The following is a 24,295-nucleotide window of genomic DNA, read 5'->3' on the forward strand; positions in this document are numbered from 1 at the left end:
TATACTATATAAAGGAAGATACTAAAATTACATACCTACTTTCTCTAACTACCATATCTAACTACCAACAACTCGTGACCCTGTTCTCGGGAGTGCAGACACAGGTGGATTGGATTGGCCACCAGGTCTAAACAATCCTCAACTGAATCCAACCAAGCAATCACCCCAGGTAAACAATTCTCCAAGCACATTCCACATGAGAAAAACGAGGAGCAGAAATAGAAATTGTTTTCTCTTTCTTTCTCTCTGCGCACCTCTATGAAAAACCCTGAGAGAGAGAGAAATGTGCTGCCACACCTCCCCAGGGAGATTCACAATGTGGGGAGTCTGAGTGTGCAGGGCAGAGCTCCCCCAGTTCTCCCAGTGGGATGTGAGAGTGCTTTCCTTTTTCCCCTCAGGCTCCCTTTGCATCTGAAACTTGTCTTTTTTTGGCTAAGAAATCCACTGGGTGCGTTGGAGCCCACGGTTAATAACAGTAGTAATAATGCAGCTCCTCCAAGCAACTGAGAAGGAATTAATTTCTTTCCATTCCATGTTCTGCCAGGGTGGAGGTGATGTGGTCGTCACTCATCTGGAAGGAATTTCAGAGGTAATTACAAAAGGCAGAACTGGGAGCACAAGGAGCTGTAGCTACAGGTTTGGGGTATGGGCTGATGGAAAGGGGGGTCCCCACCCTGCTCTGTTGATGAAACTCAGGGTTTCCAGGTACCTCCTGGGGGTGTGTCTCCCATGCTCCTGCAGCTCCAGACATGGCATGGATTTGCTGCTCTGGTGCGGGGACCTCCTGATACAGAGGTTCCAGAGGATGGTGCTGGAGCTCACCCACTGCTCAGGAGCTTTTCCTCCCGATCCCACCTCAGGAGCTGTGTCTGGGCAGGTCTCTCTGGGCCAGAGTCCCTCTGGTGCGAGAGAGACTGGGCAGGTTCTGGACTCCCTTCCCTCCCCCTCCTTGTTTCTTTCCACCAGGATGAGCTGCAAGCCAAGAGCAAGAGGCAGGAGAACACTTTACAAACACTGTAAACCTGGGAGTAAAGTCTTGGCTGAATTTGCATCTGCACCATGCTGCTGTCAAGGTAAAAACTTCTCCTTTGGGATTAGGGAGTTCTGCCTCTGTCAGGGCAGCTAACGCAACTCCAGCCCCTTCAGTGAGAAATCGGAGCCATTTTCCTGTGGTTTAGTGAACAGGGATGTCTCCAACAGCTTTTCATCACCTCCTCTCCATCCCTCTACTCCACTGCTCCTATCCAGAATCCACCTCAGAATGCTTCATCTGATGCAACTTCTCGGGCTGAAATTTTTGGATGCTCCTCTCTGTGTTTTATTTGCAAAAATAACCATATTTGTAAAACAAGAGCATGTCAAAGTACCTTGCATTGCTTCACCTGTGCTACCTAATCTCAGTTTAATGATCAGCAAAGTCAAGGCTGTAATTTAGGTTAATTTCTTAAATTAAAGCCTTTGGGTTAAACTTGGGCTTCCAAGCTAAATTCAAACCCGACTCATTTCGGGCGTAATTTACTATTTCATCCGGCATTAATGAAGACCAGCAAGACGGAGGTTTTTCCACAGGAGACCACTGAACTCACAGCATCTCTGTGCTGTGGGGCCAGGCCCCTCTGAGACCTCCCAGGTGAGAGGTGAGTGTCCATGAATCCCATTTCCCGAAGGGATGAATTAGGACGAGCTCCTCAGAAGTTTTCCCATATGTGTTGCCCTGTGCTGGGTCCTTTGAGCCTGTTCCCAGCAGTATCTGGAGGCCAGTCAGCTCCAGCTCCTGGGTGACTTTGAAGTGTAGGCGTGACCTGCTTTCCCCAGATAATTGTTTTCTGTGCCAGAACAGAGACTCTGGGTGCACTCCAGGCTCTGCGAAGAGCTTCAGCTCCATCCTTGCTGCCTGGCACACGCCTGGGAGGGCTTGTTCTCCCTGGGGCCTGCTGCATTTCAAAGGACCCTCAGACTTTTGGGGGGTCTGGCACCTCCTTTATCCTGTTCTGGTGCCTGGCTGGTGGCACCTGAAGGAACCTGGATCCTCCACATCTCCTTGTAATGCCTTTGGAAAATCCCCTGCCCTGGGCTGGGCTGCTGGGGCTGTGACCCTACATGAAAACATGAACTCCAAAGGCTGACGGTGGTCACAGGGTATTTGTTCTATCCTATCCTTTCTCCTGGCCCTGGGGCATGTCTTTTTTCTCAGTAAAGAACACAGAGCCCTGGAAATGGTATTGCTGGAGAGTCCCACATTCCACATCCCTCAGCTCCATCCTGCTCCTGGCTTGGTTTTCCTTCTGAAGATCCACAGTGCTGGTGTGGAGTTTAATTTCTCCCAGTTAAAACAAACCTGGATCAGCACAAGGAGCTGGGAAGACAAACAAGGATTATCCATGTGTCCTGTAAAGTGGATCCAATCACAGGGCATTGATCCCAGGGGGCCTCGTGTTTATTTACCACTCAGCTGTCCCGAGGGATTGGTTCCATTCCTGACCTCCAACTGCTTTGGGCAGCAGGATATTGCTCCAGCTGAGCAGATGGCAGCTGGGAATATTGTTCCATTCTGGATTTGCTGCATCCTGTGTTGCCTTCCCTGCAGGCATTCCGTGTCTTGTTTCATTTGCAGCCTGTGCAAATAAACAATTTGCAAATTAAAATAATTTTCTTTGATGGGAGTTCTGCTTTTGAGTCAAAAAAGCTGCAAACTTTCCTTTTGGAATTGTTAAGGGGAGTTGGTTCAGTGTTTTGGGACAGGATCATTCCCATAGGAAATGCTGAAGTTAAATGTTGGGTTTCAGAAAATGTTTCACCCAGTGTTTTGGTGGCAGCTAAAATCACGTGTCACATTTGACTTGAGTGTGTCAAATTTTTCAGGTCTCTGCAAATCAGGAGGATGGAAGTTGAATACAGCTTTTTGCATCTGCTCTGCAAATTCACATGGAAGTTGTGCCAGGATGGGCTCTTAGAACACTTCACTGGAAACAGAAAACACACAGAGCTGCTCAGGGCTCTTTTGGTTGCATCCTCACCCTCAGAGTGCAGGAGACAGACCCAGCACTGGCTGACGGAGGCTCGGGAGCTGTCCTGGTGCCATGGGGCTGGGTAAGGATTTGACAAAGATCTTTCACGGAGGGTTCATTGGTGGTGGACCCGTGTGTTGACGTGGCCGATGGTCCAATGTGTTGTGCAACTTGTGTTAAAAACTAGAAACCATCAAATGTAACATTTGCAATGATAAAACCCAACAAATTGGGCTGCTCTGCCTCCAATCACCACCTCAGCTCTGGGAGCTTGTCCCCATTCCCTCAAATCAGTCTAAGGAACAAGGCCCGATGCTTGAAAAGTGGGTAAAACTCTTCAATTAATGGAGCCCAACCATTCACCCACCATAAAACCTCCTGTGGTGCAAATGGGCTGTCCCAGCTTTCCCAAGACATCATTCCATGGCCCTTCCCAGGTGCTGGAGTAGAGCCTGGGGATGTTCATCCCACCATAGGACCATTGGGCGGGACCATCCCTTTCCCTGCTCTGGGTCCCCACCTGCTGGAGACGCTTGGCTGGCTTGGCCAGGACACTCACACCTGCACCAGGTGATGGACAAGGGGGTCCCGTTGGTGTGGGAGGCTTTTCCCTGGAAAGCTGCTCTGGAATGTTGCACGAGGGGCTTTTCTCACGAGGGGACTTCAGCAGACCTGGCTTACGCCCCCTCTCCTCCCCACCCCTGGCTGGAGGTTGCAGGGCTTGAGGGATGGGTTGATGGGCACTGGCCATCTCCTTTTGGGACCAGCATTCCCAAAGGGCTGTGGGTCCTTCCTCATCTGCCCCCCTTCTGCCCTGGCTCTTTCCTTGCCCATGGTTCTTGTCCTGCCATTGGGGCTGGATTCCCCTTGCCTGGTGCTGCCCCATTCCTGCCGGGATCCACACCTGGACTGGCAGGAAGCGGGATCAGGAGATGCCTGTGGAGCCACAGGAGGGAGCCCAGGGTTGGTATAAGATCTCAGCTGAAACCCCCCAGCCAGGCAGGTCATGGAAACCTCCCGGCTGGCTGGGTGGGAACTGGGAGGCTGAAATGCTGTGGGCACTTTGAAAGACCTTGGGTTCACTCCAAATAAACCTGAGGCCCTGAAACTGCCCTTGCAGAGGAGCAGCCAGGATATTTGCACGTCCCAGAGAAACCTCAGTGTGTAAGCAGTGTATATGCAGATTTTGGGTGCCCTGCCCTGTGCCTGCCCCTGCAGCTGCTCTTCCCAACCAGGGCAATGCCCACCTGCTCCAAGCCCTTCCTGCTGCGTGCCGATCTCGCTGTGTCTTTGCCATGGTGCTGATGCCAGAGATGGGCTCCTCTGATTTACTCCTGCTTGTACAAACTAATGGCTGAGCCATGCCCTGCATGAGCCAGCCCATGAATCCCAAATAAACCATTGGGAATCATCTTCCTTTTCCCCACTTCCCTGCACTTCCTTCCTCCTGCAGTGACAGGCAGAAAAGGTAACTTTGTAGGTAACCACCGCAGTGGGCTTCATCCAGCTTTTGGCTCTGTTCTGAGGCAGCTTTTCCTTCCTGTGCCTCAGTTCTCCATCCACAGAACCACGGAATAGTTTGGGTTGGAAGGGACCTTAAAGCCTATCCAGTTCCACCCACATGCCATGGGCAGGGGCACCTGCCACAGACCAGGTTGCTCATCTCACTCTCCTTTCCGTTTGCCCCAACTTGTCCTGGAGCCCAAGTCCTAAAAGTGAGTTTTGTTTCCTCAAGGAGCCAGTCCTGTCTCAGGAGCTGCCCTCAGGGTGTCCCCAGTGCAGCAGGGACACGGCACAGGCCAACACCCACAGCAGGAGGAGGGAAGAAAAGCCAAAACCCAGCAGAGTTTAAAAATGACAAATGCTCTTTTATTGGACCTTACAGTAGGTTACGCAGGGAAGTGAGGAGGCTGCAGCCACGAGGATGAGTAGTTAGAAATCTTATACACACAAAGCGAAAAACCTTTCCCACAAGTGCCAGAGAAAACAGAAGGGGCTGGAAGAAACCTTGAATTGCAGACAAAACCTTTGGAGGTTGTAACGTGTTGGGGGGCAGAGGCTTTTAGAGCCTCTTGGAGATGTTTTCACTGCTGAGGACCTGGGACTGTGGTTCCACAAGGCTGTGATTCACCCTTGGAATGGGATGAACGAAATGGCTGTCCCTGTTCCATAGTGCTTCCATTTCCCTTTAAACGCCTGACCTTGAGGAGACACCAAGGGCTTGCTGACAGAGGGGTACCACGGGGTCCATGCCTAGCCAGTGACCTGTTACAACCTGTGCTTCAGCCAAAGGTGCTCCAGATTCTCACAGAGGGGTCCTGGTCCCCCCTGGTGCCCCAGAGGTGAAGGACGGAGGAAGGAGAGGCTCTAGCGCAGCTATTTACACCATGATCTGCAGGGCAGGAGGCCAGAACTGCCGATGGCCACGTGCTTGCCAGCCTTATCTGATGGTCTTTTTGCTGGTGGTGGTCTTGGAAACGATCCTGACGCTGCCTCCTGTGCCGCAGCTGATGCCCCGGCTGCTCCCAGAGCTGAAGGAGCTGCCTCCGCCATAGTTGAGCCCCCCGGAGAAGCCTCCGCTGCCGCCTCCGAAGCCGCTGCTGCTCACGGTGTAGCTGCTGCCGCCGCCGCCGCCGCCCATGCCGAGCCCCCCGCCCAGGCCCAGGCAGCTCCCGCCGCCGTAGCCCATCCCGCTGGAGCTGCTGACCACGGCTGGAATGAACCGGGAACAGCCGTGTGAGGGCACGGCTGGACTCCCAAGGAGGGGAGATCTGCAGGGTCACCCCCTTGGTGAGGGGTGGCTGGGAAGAGGTGGAAGGGAGACAGATACAAAGAGGTGGAAGGAGGGGGATAAGAAGAGGTGGAAGGGAGGTGATACTCACAGACACTGACAGCTCCGACTCCTTCTCCAGCAAGCCTGTTGGGAAAGGGGAAAGTGAGCAATAGTGCCAAAGCCTTGCCCATGGGACCATCTAATTAGGACTGCATGGCCTTCAGTAGGGTGGGGTATGTCTGTGTTACAGGTGAAAGGTGGCAGTGCTCATTTTTATCAGTATCAGGTGCCAAGAGCTGGAGAAACAAAACTTTGCCTACAAAGTTCACAATTTCAACCATCTGTCTGTCTGCCCTGGTGCTCCAGCCCCTTGGGAAGAGCTGTTTGACCCCAAGGAGATGGTCCTTGGTCAGCACACAGCAGGTCCACGTGTCCTCACCTGCTCTCCTCGCCCTCCAGCAGCTTCCTGTAGGTCGCGATCTCGATGTCCAGGGCCAGCTTGATGTTCATGAGCTCCTGGTATTCCCGGAGCTGCCGGGCCAGGTCAGCCTTGGCTTTTTGCAGGGCATCCTCCAGCTCGGTCAGCTTGGCCTTGGCGTCCTTGAGGGCCATCTCCCCGCGCTCCTCAGCCTCAGCAATGGCTGCTTGGAGGTTGGCACACTGGGAGTGGGGAGAACAAGCAGTTGTTTCATTTGGGCTCCCCAAACCACTCTCTCTAGCTGGGGGGTTGTGGACACTGGCTGGTGGCTCCCAGGGTGGCACTGAGGGCTCCTGATGGGACCTGGCTCCTCCTGCTGTGCCTGACCACCACTTCCCATCCACCTCCTCCTGCTCTGCAGGACCATCCCTCTCCTACCTGTTTCTTCACGCTGTCAATCTCATTCCGCAGCCTCTGGACCATCCGGTTGATCTCTGAAATCTCAATCTTGGTGTTCCTCAGGTCATCACCGTGTCTCCCAGCAGAGACCTGGAGCTCCTCGTACTGGTGCAGGGAAAGGAGGAGAGCACTGGTGAGCACTCAGAGCTCAGGGAAGGATGAGGGGACTTCAGGGGACAAAGTGCAGGTCTGGATGAGGATTAAGGGGTGGGGGACAAGATTCCTCTGAAATCTGCCCATGGAATAATGGCCTTAACTCTCAATATCTGCTGGGAAGGCAGTGCTTGATGGCGCAGGGGACTTGGGCATTGTCACTTACAAGAATGTGGATGGGGAAGTGTTTAAGGCCAGTTCTGCCAGTGACTCTGTGAGCCCAAAGTCAAAACTTCTGAACATCTCGTCCCTGTCTCCCCTCAGCTGATGGGAAATAATTTCTGATCATTTCTGACCACAGAAGTCAGTCTGTCACCCTGGTTACCCACCTTGTTCTGGTACCAAGCCTCGGCCTCGGCGCGGCTCCGGTTGGCGATGTCCTCGTACTGCGCCTTCACCTCGGCGATGATGCTGTTGAGGTCCAGGTTCCGGTTGTTGTCCATGGACAGAACCACGGAGGTGTCAGACACTTGCTGCTGCATCTGGGACAGCTCCTGCAGATGATGCAAAAAATGAAGTTAATGGCCTGGTGGAAACCACAGAGGTGATTTGGGAGTCCTCCCCGCCAAGATGTTTTCTTGCATTTCCCTTTCTCCATCTCCATTTTGTAACTTATTTAGTTACAAAGGCTGGGACCACCTTCTCCTCTGGTCCCGTAGAGCCCTGGGTGTGGGATCCACGGGGCAGGAGCTGGGGGATGCTCTCCAGGAACACTCACCGCCTCATACAGAGCTCTCAGGAAGTTGATTTCCTCTGCCAGCGCATCGGCCTTGCCCTGCAGCTCAACCTTGTTCATGTAGGCACCATCCACATCCTAAAGAGAAGACACCAATGGTTTCTGATGAAACCAGAACACAAAGGGGCTTCAGGACACCAACGGGACTGTGTCTGCTTCCAGGTCTATTATTCATAGAATTGTGAAACCATGGAATGATTTGGGTTGGAAGGGACCTGAAAGCTCATCCAATTCCCACCCCTGCCACGGGCAGAGAGACCTTCCATAGACCATACATATTGCCTTGGACTCTTCCAAGGATGGGGCGGCCACAGCCCATGGGCAACCTGTGCCACTGCCAGCAGTTCCTTTGGCTCATTTTTATGTCCCCGTGATCAAGGTATTTTTCTAATGTAATGGACATTGACTGTGAGCCAGAACCAGCTTCTTGGGCAGAAGGCAAAGCTCTGACTCACAAGGATGTGACCAGAGACTGAGCTGAGCTGAGCCGAGCCACAAGAGACCAGAAAACAGGGCAGCTCTACTGGCACAGAGAAGGTTGTGTCCATTCCTGGCCTCAGGAGGACCCAGCCTAGGATGTGCTGATCTCCCAGCTTGACCCAGCCATGAGGGTGCAGGACCCCAACTGCCACCAAGTCTTGCTTGAACTCTGCAAGGTGAGTTAATTCCCTTTCCTGGCCCATAATTCCCAACCCAGTCACCTTTTTGAGGACCACGAACTCGTTCTCAGCACCTGTGCGCCGGTTGATCTCATCTTCATATCTGCCAGGATAAAAGAGTGAGGGGGGCTGGATGAAATGAAGAGGTGGGAGCACCCCATTCCCAAATCATCAGTTGTGGCTCATGGATATATTCCCTACTCCCACATGTTTATCCAGAGCAGACGCAGAGCAAATATTGCTGTCTTTGAACTGTGGGACTGCATGGTGTGAGTAGTCCCAGTTAAATTAATATATTTTAATCGCTGTCCACAAAGTCAAGCTCATACATAAATGTGCAGATTCAGAGCCCGTTTTGGCAGGAAGCAGGAGAAGCCATTCCTGGTGACCTTCGCTCCAAGCAAAGTTATGCAAAAGACTTTGAACAAAGCTGCACTGCAATGCCTACAAATGTATAATAAAGCAATCATTTGATATTTGATATTATAATAATGCTAATGGCTCTGAAGAACCCACTGCAGCATTTAATTAAAACAAAAAACTCCACAGTTGTGCAAGAGAGGATCATTACAGCTCTGACAGTAGTTCTGTGGAACTTTCTATGGCTCTGAGCAACATTCTCTCATCAGATAATCAGGGCAGGGCTCAGCTAGAAAGTAGACAAAACATGCAGGGTCTTGGGACAAAACCTGGCTTTCAAAGGCAGATTCGTCCAGTCCTTTCACCAATACTGCAGAGTTTTACCTGCAGCCGGATCTCTTAGTGGACAATGGAAGAGGTGGGAATTAGCCAGTGGACTGGGAACAAACTCTAGACTTAAAATAAAATGTGCTCTCTTTCCCAGGAGGTAGCTCTGAAATCCATACTGCAGAATGGATTATTTTGGACCTAACCGGTATTTCTAAAAGCCTAGAATACATTTCAAGACCTCAAAAGGACACAAAACCACACCAGAAGCTCTGCCAGTCCCTCCTGTTGGATCTAAGTGTTGTCTTCCCAGCTCCCCTCACAAAAAATCTGTCTCTTCCCATGCTTAACTACCTAATATTAACATATTCCAGCCCTGCAGTGTGATTCTCAAATTTGCAGCCAGGACTGGTTGAAGAAGGGACATATTGTTCTCAGCCAAATAAAAGTCAATGGTCTCACCTAAAAATCCCCCACAAAAAATCCCCTCCAGGCAGCAGGTACTAACTGGTGTGTCCTGAGAATGATCCACCCCCCCTCCACTGGATCCCACATCTCAGCAGGGGGTTAATTCCCTCCCCAGGGAAATTTTTGGCAAAGGGTTGATCATCTTCCAGGTGATGGGAGCTGAGTGAGCCGGAACGCTCCCAGGTCACCTGGGCCCTCTAGAAAGGCTGGAATTTCCTTCACAGAATGGGAAATGGGGGATTTTGGAGCTGGAAGTTTACACTTCATTATGGTTTTGCCTGTCTATTATCCTTGCAATTTACTAATTTTTCTGTCTCCTGGTATATTATTTCAGGAGACTCCAGGGATCAGACCATGACTTCTGTTGTGCTGGAGCAGTTCCCCAGGAATTCTGTGCTAAACACTGACCTTGCTTGTGATAAATGTAAAATAACGAGGGGTAATTCTGGGAAAACGTTTTATGCTGGGAAGAGGAACCCGGATCAAGCACCAAATGTGCACCAGCAGGAATGAGCACCAGCCCAGATTTTCCTGGCTGGAACAACTCACGCTCCAGAGCGGGATCCCTTACTTGTTCTTGAAGTCTTCCACCATGTCCTGCATGCTCCGGAGCTCGGAGTCCAGCCGGCCCCTCTCTCCCATCAGGCTGTCGAGCTGCCGCCGGAGGTTGTTGATGTAGGCTTCGAAAATGGGCTCCAGGGACTTCCTGGTGACAGTGTGACCCTGCTCTTGGAGGAGGGTCCACTTAGTCTCCAGCACCTTGTTCTGCTGCTCCAAAAAGCGCACCTGGGGAGAAACAAAACCAGGGACATGTGTGGAAAAACCTCACAACTGCCAGGAAAAGGTGGGATCACCAACAGAAAAGGTCCAGAGATATTGGGACAATCAGAAGGGAATTATAAGGAGTGTCCCAGTTTAAGGCACTGGATTCTTAAAAGTATTAGAAGCTTCTGGAGATGTTTAGCAAGATTTTTTCAGGAGTTTTAATCAGGCCAAACACCCGTACTTGCAACTTTAATGTTTCTCCCCCCAGCAGATGTTCATCCCACCTTACTGGTTTAAACTGGTTGTATTCCATTGTAAAGGAGAAGATTCATCCACCCCAGGATTGTTTTTACAGGGAAGAGAGAGAATTACTTTGTCAATAATAAAAAGATGCTGAAAAACTCATCCTTGCTAAGAGGAAACATAAAGCAGTTCTTAGTTTTCAGCCAAGCCCACGTTGTTTGTCGGCTCGGAGCAGTTCAGGCAAGTCCCTAAATCCAAATGAAGTTTCTTCCTGAAGCTTTTTTCCGAGGCAGCTGATAGCATGCGTGGTTTGATGGTTCAGACCAAACTCTCACCTTGTCAATGAAGGAGGCAAATTTGTTGTTGAGGGTCTTGATCTGCTCCCTCTCCTGTGTTCGCACCTTCTGGATTTCCGGATCGATATCCAGCTTGAGGGGTGCCAGGAGGCTCTGGTTGACAGTCACTTCGTGGATGCCACCAGGTGGGCAAACAGGGAACCCGGGGCCACCTCGGCCACCAAATCCGGGCCCTCCCAGCCCAAATCCACTTCCCAGCCCGTAGCCACCACCACCGGCTCCTCCTAAGCCAAAGCCAGCGCCTGCTCCGCCACCATAGCCAAGACCAAAGCCGTATCCGCCCCCGGCTCCACTCCGTAGACCTCCACTGACCGAGCTGTAGGAAATTCTTTTGCTTCCACCCAAGTTATAGAGACTTCTGCTGCCGAAGCCACCACCAGCTCCAAAGCCTCCTCCACCTCCAGCTCTTCCTCCTCCAACTCTGGAGACAGAGACAGAGCTAAAACTGCTTCTGGTCCCACCACCACCTCCTACGATAGCAGAGCCTGAGCTAAAGCCCCTCATGCCCCCTCCAGTAGATGATCTGAAAGAGATACGGCTCATGGCTGGTTCAGTTGGGAAGACAAAGAGTAGGAGAGAGGAAAACAAAAAAAGGCTGCGCAGCAGGAAAAGAGCAGAGGGCAATGGAGACAGAAACCCCTGTAATGGGAGAGCTTGGGAGCCTCCTCTTTTATCTGCTTGGAAAACTTGGCACGGGAATTCAGAACTTGACGTGCCTTGCAGCAACTTGCCTTGTCAAACACACCTCGGCTACGGCAAGGCGCTGAAAAATGCATTGTTTGCAGGCAGGAAAGTAACGGCGAGAGGGAGCTCCCCCCTCCACCAAAGCCGCCGCTCTGAGTCATGGAATTAGCATTGAATGGGACGAGGTCTGCACTCAGGGCAGGATGCAACATGATTCCCAAGACCCTGGGAGCCGCTTTCCCTCAGGCGAGCCAAGGATTCGCTGGCTTGAGCAAAGCGAAGATTTTGCAAGTCGCATTTTCAGGTTTAACATGTTGCATAGGCAAGAAAAACAGGGGCTTTTCCAAGATTTCTAACTCTGCGACTGGCCATGCGTGTCCTGTTGTTGGCTCGGGAAAGTTGGGTCTGAACGTGGTTTCAATGATCAGTGCTGATATTGTGCTCTTTTTTTAATATTCAAGTTTGATTGATTTTTTTTTTTTTTTCCTGGATCTAAATGGTCATGGGCTTGAGGAGATGAGCTGAGTGGAAGTTGTATCATGGCAGTATTTTCTGGGATCTTACCAAAAATCATCTCCTCTCATTCCAGGGGAAACGGAGGAATTCGTTAACACGATTTTGAAAGACAGCAAGTAAATGCCTTTTCCAAAACCACGTCAAAATGGATTGAATAGTACTTTCCTTAATAGAGACTTATACTACTAAAAACCTGCTTGAAATTATTGTGGTTCTGTAGTACCTCCTTGTCAGGCTCAGGGTTCAAAAGCTCTGTCTGAAGTGGTATTTTTATCATTTTTTCTGCCTCCGTCTGCCTCCCCCCCCTTATATTTATCCAACAATTTCCACGTCATTGCTGGCTCTAAAAGATGTTCTGTGGAGGGGAATTCACCCACTTTCCTTCCCAACCCCTCCTTCTCTCCACTGAGATCACACAGTTGGAAAAGGAAAAACTTTTTAAAATAGATTTTGCCTCTTGATGTTGCTTCTGGGTGAACCCTTGTGCAGGACTTTCAACCCCCACAATGAGTCTGGGTTGTGTAAAGGCTTGAGAGCTGGGGATCCTTCTCTTGTGTCCATGAAGAGTTGGACACAAGATACAGGAGAAAAAATCCCTTCATTCCCACTCAAAATACGTCCCCAAATACTTTTGTGAACTGGATTCTGCCCACTGGCCAGGGCTGCCCACCTTGGCCAGGTGAAGTAATAGTGAAAGACAGAGAGATGAGACCCTGAGCAGCTCAACCAAAAAAATTCCCAAATTCATCTACGTGAGCAAAAAGTGCAGGGGCTCAATCCAAAAGGAGGCGTTTAAACGGACCGGCTGCGTCTCAGAGATTGTTTGTGTTGTTATGTTTCCAACCACTGCTTTTTTTCTGTCTGGGAACTTGAAAGAGCCTGAGCAGGAGGGGTTTGGTTGGGTTGGGTTGGGTTTGGTTTGGTTGGGTTTTGTCTCCTTGCAATCAGAAAACAGCAGTGCTCCCAACTCCCACCTCCTCGGAGCGCTCCCGGTTCCGATAGTGAGTCACCGCGGGCGCGATCGGAGCCGATCCCCGGACGGGCTGATCCCAAATCCCTCCCGCGATGGGGAGGCGGCTGGGCTGTAGCAAGGGGGTGCTCTCGCCCCAGGAGTGGAGATGTGGGAACATCCTGCTGTAAACCCAGCGTTTTGCCAGGACTTCACTCCTCGCTCCATCCAAACCCAGCGGCCCCCGATTTCACAGCGGCAGCAGCCTCAGCCATGAGACCGCTGGGTGCTGAAAATAACACAGTGATACTGAAAATAAATAAACTCTGCTCCGAGCATGGCAGATCCATGGAGATTTGCTTTCCTTTGCCCATGTGAACTGGCACAACTGTGCCAGGAGCCTGCGGACGGGGGCCAGGCAGGGAACTTGCCTTTGACTCCCAAATTGCTTATGCAAAGTCACACCTGGGAACAGGAGCACAGGTTTTAATTAAAGCAGAGGGAAAGGATTCATGTGGAAGGGAATCATTACTTCCCCAGCTCTTCTAGGAAAGCCTGTTGCTGCAGACAATGGCAATTAAGTGGAATATTACAAAGGATTTGGAAAAGCAAAGCAAAGGATGGTTTAGGCACCAAAACAAGGAAAATTCATTCAGAATCTCTCGGTCCCTCACACTTTTCCTTTCTTGGTTTGTGTCACAGTGTCCCACTGAAGGTGCTCAGGGCTGCAGGGGGGCTGTGCTGGCCCCTCAGGTGGGACAGTCCCCTGTGGAGAGGCAGGGCGTGTCATGGGGGGTTGTCTGGGGGGTGAGGGCACTGCAGAGAAAGGGGAGGAGGAACAGGGCTCCTGTCTGCAGGAGCTCAGCTATCGCTCTGATTTGCTCTTTTTTTCAGAAGGGACTGGAAAAAAGATGTTAAAAACTCTCTGGGTTGGTTAAGGTTGGGCTGTCATGAGCTGTGTTAAATCTTTGCACCCAACCTGTGCAATTCGGCGAGATCAGAAATCAAGGTGACTCAGAGTTTATTTTTAACCTTCACTGGTTTTTTGGCCTGTCTGCAACATCCTCTGAACAGAAGAGACTGAGGAGTCTTGGTGGATGACAAGCTGAGCATAAGCCAGCAGTGCTCATGATCAGAAGGAATCGCATTCCCAGTGGAATCCTGGGATACCTTGGGAAAAGCATGGCCAGCGAGGGGATCCTGCCCCTCTACTTGGCCCTGGTGGGGCCACGTCTGGAGTGTTGTGTTCTGCTCTGGACTCCACAGTTCCAGAAGGACAAGGAGCTCCTGGAGAGGGTCCAGTGGAAGCCACAAAGGTGATGAGAGGTCTGGAGCATCTCTTTGATGAGGAGCAGGAGCTGGGAGTGGTCAGTCAGGAGAAGAGGCGACTGAGAGAGAATCCCAACAATCATAAGAATATCCAAATGTCCATTAAAATATCTCATCTGAGAGGGTCTCTCATCAATGCACGTGAACATCTCCAAGGGGTGGAAAGAGGATGGTGTCAGACTGTTCAGTGTTGCCCACTGACAGGACAAGGATCCCAGAATCCCTGAGGTGGGAAAAGACCTCTAAGATCATCGAGTCCCATCTGTGCCTGATCCCCACCTCATCACCAGCCCAGAGCACTGCGTGCCACATCCAGCCATTCTCTGGATGCCTTTAGGGATGGTGATTCTACCACCTCCCTGGGCATGGAGAACTCATGGCCATAAACCAGAACACAAGGAATTCCACCCCAACATGAGGAAGAACTTCTTTCCATGGAAGTGGCAGAGTCCTGGAACAGCTGCTCTGGGAGGGCATGGATTGTCCCTCTCTGGAGACATTCCAAGCCCACCTGGACACCCTCCAGTGTCACCTGCTCCAGGTGTCTGTGCCTTGTCAGGGGCTCAGACTGTATGAGCCCCAGAGGGCCCTTCCAGCTCCAACTATTCTGGGATTCTGTGACACTTGAGTCTGGTTTTGTCCCTGGATTTAGTCTTTCACTGAGGCTCCTTCAGTTTCCTGGGCAAAGGGGATGAGCTATTTCTGTGTTTTGGTGCACCTGGGTTTGAGCAAGGTTTTGCTGAAGCGTCTCCTTTGAACTTGCCAGGACACGCTGACATGTCTGCTCCTGCTCCTTCCCATGTTCCTGCTCCTTCCCGTGTTCCTGCTCCTTCCCAAGTTCTGCCCGGACTTATGCAGGGCCAGGATGTTGCAAGGTCAGGGCAGAGCAAAACATCTGAACCTTTGAAATTCAATAAGGGCTTTGCAATAACATTTGGCTGAGGGTTTTTCTCCACTTTTTCTTTGTTTTATTCTTCTTTTGCAATGAATGACTGAAATATCTGCATCAGTGCTCCAAAACAAATATCTGTTTTGTGCTCCAGCACCCATCCCCAGCCCAGATCTTCCAGATAAAGCCTCCCCAAGAGCCTTGCAGACACTTGGGTTTGCTCTGGCTTTTTAAGAAAGCAAAAATTGAATCCTGAGGTTTTGCCTGGCTGTCCCAAACCCTCCCTTCCATGGAAGAAAATATTTTGGATTAACCCAAATAAGTTAAGAAAGGAATGGTGATTAATTATCTTGTCACTTATGGATAAACCTCTACCCTCCTTCTCTTCCTCCTCTTCCTCCTCCAGTTTTCTCCAATTCTTCAATTTATTTTGAGACAACCGATTTCAAGAGTTTCATTATAATTTAATCAGAATTTCAAAGCTTTTCCCTGGTAGTAAAGAAAATACGCCTCCAGCTTATTCTAAGGAAGGATGAAAATATTTTGTATTGCTGGTTCTGGTTTAGAATAAAAAGATGAATAAAAAGAACAAATAAATTACCATCTGGTTTTATTGGACACATTCCAAATACAGAGAGGAAGGGAAACGTGGAGTCGCATCACTATTACAGAAATAGAAAAAGCTTCAATTTTCTTTTTTAATGTTGCTTTCCAAAAATAAAAAGACACAGTGGAAGGCTAGAGGGGTAAATTCCACCAGAAAAAGGGAAAATAGATTTGGGATGCTAGAATTCCTTTGGGATCCTGCTCTCAACTGCCTTGTTTCCCACACACTGGGCTGGAACCTGCTGCACTTCCCAGTTTCCCAATGGTCTTTCTTTTGGCAGAGGGACCCACACAGAGAAGAGATGCTGGAATTCCCCCAGGAGCTGTGGACATGGCCCTTCAGGCAGCTTTTCCAGTGTGACTTTCGTAGTCTCAGACTTTCCCCACTTTCTGCCACCAAGGCCGTGGGGAAAGACAGCAGGACTTGGATTGCTGGAGGATTTGGGAATTTTTGAAGACATTCCAGCAAAACCTTGTATGGGACAGGACAGAAACCCCATTTAACAGCAAGCATTGATCTTGCTTTTGAAGGACTCCTTGTGTCAGACATTATTTAGAATTTTAAAATCCTATAATTTAGAAAACATTTCCTTTTTCATAGGTTTTGGATCAGTCACTGGTGAATCCTCTGACAAAAACCACCCGCAAAGTTACGTGTAAGGGCCACTGTGGGCAAACTTATTTAAGAAGAGAAAGGACAGGAACGGGAGAGTGATTTGGGAAAAGCTTTTTGATAAGCTCGTGGCACACTGAATTCTCATCTGTGGGTGGAGGGATCTCAGGTTCCTGCTCAAACATTAGTGCTCCGAGTGCCTGGTCAGGCTCAAGTGCCTGAGCTGACTCAGCAGCAAAACTTGGCAATTTGTGGAAGAATCATATCTTTCAAAACTTGGCTGTGAATGGAGGAAAGAGGGATTTTCCATCTCACCAGAGTGACTCAGAATGAATAAAATTTTAAGAGGGACATTACAAGCCACTGCCTGGGATCTTTGAGTAGCCTCCAGGGGTATTTCTAGACAGCAGAAAAATAACCCAGACCTCTGATGCAGATGAGCTTCTCTTGTGAAGGAGCGAGTTGGGCTCTTTCCAGCAGTGAAGGCAAAGCAGGGTGAGCTAAACACACATTCCCAGCCCATCCCTGGGCTTCTGGGATGAAGAAACCAGAATTGAGCTAAAACTTCCCCTGCTATTTGCTCTGTTTTAGCTGATGGCTGTGGGTGGCCACAATCACAAACTGCTTTGCCTTATTAAAAACAAATGGAAAACCAAACCAATTCCCCATTCAGAACAATCACTTAGGCCCGTGTTTTCCTTTAACTCCTGTTCCAGGGACTTGGAGAGCTCTGGTTTCTGTGTGTTCCACTGCTTTTCTTGACCTGAGATCCAAATGCGTCAGAACTACAGAGCAGGAGCAGGGCAGGGGCAGCTGGAAGGGTGGAGGTGGGGGAGAATGGTGGGCAGGAGGAACAGAGGAGGGTCTGGGCTTGGCTTTACTCTGGCTCTGTGGCATTCTTCAGGCTTTGGCTTTTTATGCTCTTTTTGCTGGAGGAGGTTTTGGAGACGATTTTCACACCTGGGTTGACTTTTGCACTTCCAGAGCTGAAATTCCCTCCGCTGGTGCTCAGGGTGCTGCTCCCGCCTCCGGCATGGCTGTAGCTGCCAGCAGTGCCCAGACCACTCCCTCCTCCAAATCCACCTCCAAGACCACCTCCAGCCCCGAGTCCAAGTCCTCCTCCGCTTCCAAAACTGTAGCTTCCTCCTCCTCCTCCTCCTCCACCGCCGGCTCCAAGACCGAAACTGCTCCCACCGCCTCCTCCAAGGCCAAAACCATTTCCAACACCTCCTCCAAGACCAAAGCTGCTTCCACCACCTCCTCCAAGGCCAAAACCACTTCCGCTGCCTCCTCCACTCAGGCTCAGTCCACCAAATCCTCCTCCTAAACCAGCTCCTCCAGCAATGCCAGAGCTGGAGCTGATGACTGCTGCAAGGAAAAGCAACCGTAAGGTTGGACATCTGCTTGGCAGCCATGGAATCATGGGATGGGCTGGGCTGGGCTGGAAGGGGCTATGAAAGTCATCCCATCCCTACCCCTGCTGTGGGCATTATCCCAGGTTGCTCCACGCCCTGTACAACCTGGCCTTGGACATTTCCAGGGAAGGGACAGCTACAGCTGCTCTGGGGAGTCACCCAGTTCCAGAAAGCGCCATCATCAGGACCTTGACCCACAGGACTTGAACCCAACTTCCATCCCCTGTGCAAGCCCGTAAAGACAGTGGAGGGCTCCAGAAGTCTTATGTGGGGCAAAACTTCCCTTTTCCCATGGTTTCCCCCAGGCCTTGCTCCCAAAGCCAGATTTTGGGATCCAGAACTGTGATACTTACAGTAGCTGATGGGGTTCAGTCCCTCCCCACTGAGCCTGTTGGGGGATTAGAGAAGATAAGAGCAAAATTACAGAGACAGCCAGAAGAACCAATCTCTGATGGGAAAAGTGATAGTCACTACTATCCCCACAAGGACTTTGCTCCCACCTGCTCTCCTCGCCCTCCAGCAGCTTCCTGTAGGTCGCGATCTCGATGTCCAGGGCCAGCTTGACGTTCATGAGCTCCTGGTATTCCCGCAGCTGCCGGGCCATGTCAGCCTTGGCTTTCTGTAGAGCATCTTCCAGGTCAATCATCTTTGCCTTGGCGTCCTTGAGGGCCATCTCCCCGCGCTCCTCAGAGTCTCCGATGGCCGTCTGCAGGGTTGCACACTGCAAGGGATGGCGGGGGCTTGGAAAGCTGCTCTTCCTTTTGGGTGAGAGTCATCCAAGGAAGAAACCCATTCTGGCTGGGACATTCATGGAAAATGTTCCAGCTGAGCTAACACAGCCGGAGTTGAAATGCCAGGCTGACAAGAACGACTTAATAGTTAAATTTTACAGTGTGAAGCCCTTTCCAGGAGGGAATTCAACACCTTTAACGGGGCTGGAAAAGTCCCTGATTAGCAAAGCTGAGCTGTGGTGTTGAGGGACAACAGAATGGGGCCCTCTTGGCTCCTTTTGCCATTCCTACCTGGTTCCTTGTGTTCTCTATCTCGGAGCGGATCCTCTGGATGAGCCGGTTGAGCTCTGAGATTTCACCCTTCGTGTTGCGCAGGTCATCACCGTGTTTCCCAGCCGTGGCCTGCAGCTCCTCAAACTGAGGTGAGAAGGAAGATGTAACCTGAACCGTCTGAGGTGTCTGGCTGGATGAGACGTGGCTCAAACAGCCCCTCTTCGGGGCAGCAGGAATTTCCTGTGGCAATGATAGGTCAGCTCACCTTGGTTTGGTACCAAGCCTCGGCCTCGGCACGGCTCCGGTTGGCGATGTCCTCGTACTGAGCTTTGACTTCGGCAATGATGCTGCTCAGGTCCAGCTCCCGGTTGTTGTCCATGGACAGGATGACGGCGGTGTCGGACACTTGAGCGCTGAGCTGGGCCAGCTCCTGTGGGAAGCACGTGGGAGCTGCACTTACCTCTCCCAACCCTCAGAGTGGTGGCATTCCCCAGCCAAGGACAACGGCAGGACAGGAATTGGGGATTTGTCTGTACCGCCTCGTAGAGGGCTCGAAGGAAGTTGAGTTCATCACTCAGGGCATCCACCTTGGCCTCCAGCTCCACCTTGTTCATGTAAGCAGCATCCACGTCCTGGAAAAGAGCAGCTGTGGGGACACCTGTGGCACCTGGATCCTCTTCTCAGCCAGCAAGAAGTTCCTTGGCACAGCCAAGAAACGGCCAAGCCTGGAGACGAGGCTGCCCCTTTCCCTGCCGCCTGGTAGAGAAGCTGTGCTTGGCACATCCCTCTGGAAGAGCACCAAGACAGCATCTCTTGCCTCAGAAAAGTGCTGTGTGTAATCTGGAAGTGGATAAGGAGGGAGGTCCTGGCTCTTTGGCCTTGGTACCTGGGATTCCCAAGTATGACTGATCCCCTCTGTCTCTACATGGTCTCTTTTGCACCTGTACGAGTTGTGGGACCGGAGTGGGAGGAGATTTTACTTCCTTCCTACAAGACACTCCATTCCTTTTCCGCAATACCATGATCAAATGGTGATTTAAAACCCTTCTAAAGGATGAGGATGCAGTTCCATAAGATTTCCCATCCCTCAGGATATTCCCAGTCTGTGCAATGGTTGGGGTTGGCTCCGCATCTGCAGCACCTCCTGTCTCACCCACCTTCTTGAGCACCACAAATTCGTTCTCTGCTGCTGTGCGCCGGTTGATTTCCTCTTCATACCTACAGGGATAAAGGGAAAGAGGTGCTGGATCAGACCTCGGGAAGCAGAACAGGTGTCCAGGTAGGACTGCAAAGTGATCTGGACTGGGGGTGGCATCTCCAAATCAGCCTCCTGGGAACTGTCCAGCTCAAATGTGTGAGATTCCCCTTCCTCAAAAGGCAGAAAAGACATTCTTGACTTAACGCAGATAGAAGAAGAAAGGTAAAGCTGGTTTAGAGGATTTTCCTTTGCAAGAGCCATCACAAGGTGCTGCATCCTGGCTGAATCTCCATTTTTTGATGGGAAAAATGTTGATGGACCCTTTTTGGTGCTGTTGAGGAAAATGGGTCCTGCAGGGAGAGATACCTCTGAGCAGGAGGTATTGGAGGTGATTAGTGATATTCTGTGTTATGGGTTGGAGCACAAACTGGAGACACTTTTCCCCCTTTCCTAGAAAAATTTCCATTAATACTTCAGTCTGGATGTTTGACTTTCAGAAATTGAAATTTCTGACATGAATCATAGAATCGTGGATTTACAGAATCATAGAACAATAGAATCATAGAATTATAGAATCACAGAATCCTAGAATTACAGAATTATAGAATCACAGATTCAGCTGAGTTGGAAGGGACCCATGAGGATCCTTGAGTCCGACTCCTGGCCCTGCACAGGACACCCCACCAATGCCACCCTGAGAGCATTGTCCAAACACTCCTGGAGCTCTGGTAGCCATGGGATGGTAACCATTCCCTGGGGAACCTGGGCACTGCCTGACCACCCTCTGGGTGAAAACTCCTGCTGCTCAATGTTCAGCTGAACCATTTACACCCCATTTCACACTCACTTGTTTTTGAAGTCCTCCACGAGGTCCTGCATGCTCTTCAGCTCCCCATCCATGCGTCCCCGCTCGTTGAGCAGGTTGGCCAACTGCCGCCGCAGGTTGTTGATGTAGGCCTCGAACAGCGGGTCCAGGTTGCTCTTGCCAGAATTGTTTTTCTGGCCCTGCTCCTGCAGAAGGGTCCATTTGGTCTCCAGCACCTTGTTCTGCTGCTCCAGGAAGCGAACCTGAGCATTGGGAAGCAGAAGATAAGATAGAAGATATCTTAGGCAGAAGATACCTATGAGCTGACAGCCAATATTCAGCACTGGCAGTGATGCATGGCAGGAGCCAAGGGATTCCTGAACTAAGAGTTTCCAAGCTGGGAATATCCTCTGGATTACCCAGGGCTGTGTTAGCCCAACCCGTAGCTGTGCAAATCCACCCTCATTGGACAGTTCTCTTCAGAGGCAATTTGATTTAGAAAGCCAACGAGCAATGGTAAGAAAATTTGGGTTCAGCTCTTTCTTCACCAGACAGTGAAGTTCTTCTTTCACACCCGCTGGGTTTTCTTTCTTTGTAAGATATGTATCTTCCTTCATTAAAGACAAGGTCTGAGTACTAACGATAAAAGGCTTAATTGTCTTTCCTTTTCTCACACAACAACACATTTATGAGGAAGGACTTGAGTGGTTGAATCAATTGAGTCAATATAAAAATGATTTTATCTTGCAGACAATAAACAACAAAGACCAGGACATCTGCTGTGATTGCCCAGAGAGAGAATTGGGTTGAGCCACTAGACGTGGACCCAAAACTGACTTACTCCATTTCAACTAATCTGTGTTATTTCTCAGGCACAAAACCTGGATCTAATCCCATTACTACATTTTTTGCCTTGTTTTCTCCCCTGTAAATGTTCAGAAGGACATTATTGTTTGAGGGAGTTAACGAAGACATGCAGGGAGGAAATGAGTGAAAGACTGGAGATCTCTGAAGTCGTATTTTAGTACCTACTAGATCCTCACTGCCCCTCCACCACAGATCCACAGCACCCAATGAAGCCTCACCTTGTCGATGAAAGAAGCAAATTTGTTGTTGAGGCTCTTGATTTGCTCCTTCTCATCTTTCCGCACCTGTTGGATGTTTGGATCTATCTCCAGGTTCAGCGGTGCCAGAAGACTCTGGTTTACGGTCACTTCTTGGATTGTACCCACTCCAGACGGGCCACCAGAAAATCCCGTGGGGTTCCTGCCACCACCCAGCGCCGCAGGGAATCCTCCCAGCCCCCCCAGTCCACCAAAGCCAAAGCCTCCACTACCTCCAAGACCACCACCATAGCCAAGCCCACCAGCACCTCCACCAAAGCCAAATCCACCACCTCCACCACCAAGCCCCAGCCCAAGCCCACCACCAGCTCCACCACTGCCAAGCCCACAGCCACCCACTCCGCCGCCACCTCCCAGGCCAGCTCCACTTCCAAAAGCAGCTCGGAAGCTGCTTCCAACCCCGATGGAAATCCTCTTGCTACCACCAAGGTTGTAGAGGCTCCTGCTGCCAAAACCTCCACCACCACCAGAACTGCCGCCACCACCTCCTCCAATGAGCCTCCCAAAGCCACCTCCTCCTCCTCCTGATCGTGCCACAGACACAGAGCTAAAGCCAGCCCTGTTGCTGCTTGGAATTATGGCCGAGGCAGCGCTGTAGGATCGGCCTCCACCTCCTGCCCTCATGCTGAGCGTCCGGTTCATCGTGGCAGCAGAGAAGGGCCCTGCACAGCCAGAGAGACTCTGCAGATCTCTGAGGAAAGGGAATAGGGGTGCCCCTTTTATCCCCCGGGGATCTGGGCTTGGTTTCATGGAAGTCCACTGATCAATTTAGTGCCTTCATGGTTTTGACATGCCAGGAGGCAGCTGTCTCCCTGAGACTTGTTAAACCCTGATTGCACCCAAACACGCCTCCTGGGGCTGGATCTGCTCAGCTGGAAGGGTTATCTAACACCCAGATTTCTGGCAGGGAGAGCTCAGCCTGGTGCAAAGCCTCTGTCCCCTCACAGAGATGGGTTACTTTATTTTGTATTAGTTTGCCTAACCCTGCAAGGGTCCAAGGCCAGGTTGTGAGGGGCTTGGAGCCACCTGGGTTAATCCTGCCTGTGAGGGGCGGGGGGGTGTGGAATGAGATGGTCTTTGAGAATCCTTCCAACCCAAACCATTCTGGGATTCCATGATTCTACAATTTCCTTACTGTGAAAGAAAATAATTTTTAGATGTTATAAAGAAATAATGTCTTGGATCCCCAGTTCTACTTAAAAGATGCAGCACATCAATCACAGAGATCAGTGGAGAGTCCTCTGGACTAACTCAAGTGAAAGACAGTGAGAACAAAATGGTTAAATCTGAACAAAAATAATTCATGGAGTTTCTTCAGCTGAAGGCAGAAGGCAGCTTGATGTTCCTGAAACCTGACATCCCTTTTGGGGCTCTAATTTATCCAGTTTGCTGTTCCTGCTCCCTGGGCAAGGACAATCTCTTCGGGATGACTAGACAAAGAGGTCCTGATCAAGTTTTCCTCTTTCTCCTTTCCAGATGTAAATACCACCTTAAATTTTGCCCATTTATATTCATTATTTAGCCTATGGCAGGCTTTCTAGGCTTTTCCTCTGGATATTTGCATTTCCAGAAGACAACTCCATTCCATGCAGAGGCTGTGTTGTGACTTCTCCAGCTAGCTGACGATGTGATTGACGCATTTTCATCTTGACCTAAAAACCATTTCAAAAAAAGAGGCAGATTTTCTGGAAAACTGTCTGCCCAGCTCTGTGGAACGATGTCATTTGCCCACTTTAGGATGTAGTCAGTCCTGAGTTTCTGTCTCTCTCTAGCTCTGATTTCTTTTAAAGACCTTTGAACCTTCCATCCAAAATGCTACCAAAAGCAGATTTAACCAGCATGAAAAATACTCCCACAAATTCTCCTTATTTTACTTCCTGAAGTCCTTGGGAAAAAAGATAAATTCCACAGGGTGTGGTGACATTTTCTGGCATCTCAGACTTTGTGGAACTGCAGTGCTGAGAGTATTTTATCCCTTGCATGTCAGAGCTCAGCTGGTTTTTGGCATGGGGCTGCCCTGGTGGCTTTGCCTGAATTCTGCAGGACTGGAGCTTAAATATATTTACAGGACAGGACTCTACTTGCCTTTCAAAACACATCCCTGTGCCCCAGAGCTACAAAACCATTAAGGAGCTAAAATCCCACTGGCATCTCTGGAAGAACACTTAAACAGGTGCTACTGAATACAGAAGACCAAATATCTGATTATCCCTGGAGAAATGCTGCTGGGCAGGCTCGAATGGGAGAGCCGGGGCACTGAAAGAGAATTTCCCTTTGCAGTGAGAAATTATTCCAAGATGGTGCAGATGGTGCAGGTCAGCTTGTTTCTTTTTGGACAATGTGGGTCTGAACCTGGATTGTCACTTTAAATTCATGAGCATCCATTGCCTCGGTGATTTGCATAAAATTCAAAGCCAGGGTGCGATGGGAAAATGAGA

General features: G+C 50.3%; 2 protein-coding genes across 2 annotated transcripts; both read right to left on the reverse strand.

Annotated features, from left to right (window-relative positions):
• Window positions 1-4,855: 4,855 nt before the first annotated feature.
• LOC128801447 (keratin, type II cytoskeletal 6A-like) lies at window positions 4,856-11,349 on the reverse strand. Its single transcript, XM_053967325.1, has 9 exons — window positions 10,705-11,349; window positions 9,933-10,147; window positions 8,249-8,309; window positions 7,530-7,625; window positions 7,141-7,305; window positions 6,638-6,763; window positions 6,221-6,441; window positions 5,891-5,925; window positions 4,856-5,720 (listed from the first exon to the last, which is right to left on the reverse strand). Exons 1-9 carry the CDS (start codon window positions 11,266-11,268, stop codon window positions 5,449-5,451), a joined length of 1,755 nt encoding a protein of 584 aa, XP_053823300.1. The 5' UTR covers window positions 11,269-11,349; the 3' UTR covers window positions 4,856-5,448.
• A 5,839-nt stretch (window positions 11,350-17,188) lies between these two features.
• LOC128801444 (keratin, type II cytoskeletal 5-like) lies at window positions 17,189-22,607 on the reverse strand. The gene is made up of 9 exons (XM_053967322.1): window positions 21,819-22,607; window positions 20,776-20,996; window positions 19,888-19,948; window positions 19,267-19,362; window positions 18,996-19,160; window positions 18,749-18,874; window positions 18,227-18,447; window positions 18,080-18,114; window positions 17,189-17,679 (listed from the first exon to the last, which is right to left on the reverse strand). The coding sequence occupies exons 1-9, from the start codon at window positions 22,605-22,607 to the stop codon at window positions 17,189-17,191; spliced, it is 2,205 nt and encodes a 734-aa protein (XP_053823297.1).
• Between the last annotated feature and the right edge of the window lie 1,688 nt (window positions 22,608-24,295).

This window comes from Vidua chalybeata, chromosome 30, assembly GCF_026979565.1.
Source record: "Vidua chalybeata isolate OUT-0048 chromosome 30, bVidCha1 merged haplotype, whole genome shotgun sequence".
NCBI classification, from domain to species: domain Eukaryota; kingdom Metazoa; phylum Chordata; class Aves; order Passeriformes; family Viduidae; genus Vidua; species Vidua chalybeata.

What these genes read in the sequence shown, in the direction of transcription:
- LOC128801447 (XM_053967325.1), bottom strand. Translation starts at nt 11,268, where the DNA reads ATGAGCCGTATCTCTTTCAGATCATCTACTGGAGGGGGCATGAGGGGC. An exon ending in TTGCCTCCTTCATTGACAAG is followed by an intron (nt 10,148 to 10,704) that starts GTGAGAGTTTGG and finishes GTTTCTCCCCAG; the next exon opens with GTGCGCTTTTTGGAGCAGCA. An exon ending in AGGCTTGGTACCAGAACAAG is followed by an intron (nt 6,764 to 7,140) that starts GTGGGTAACCAG and finishes TCCCTGCACCAG; the next exon opens with TACGAGGAGCTCCAGGTCTC.
- LOC128801444 (XM_053967322.1), bottom strand. Translation starts at nt 22,607, where the DNA reads ATGAAACCAAGCCCAGATCCCCGGGGGATAAAAGGGGCACCCCTATTC. An exon ending in AATTTGTGGTGCTCAAGAAG is followed by an intron (nt 19,363 to 19,887) that starts GTGGGTGAGACA and finishes GCTCTTTTCCAG; the next exon opens with GACGTGGATGCTGCTTACAT. An exon ending in TTCGAGCCCTCTACGAGGCG is followed by an intron (nt 19,161 to 19,266) that starts GTACAGACAAAT and finishes TGCTTCCCACAG; the next exon opens with GAGCTGGCCCAGCTCAGCGC.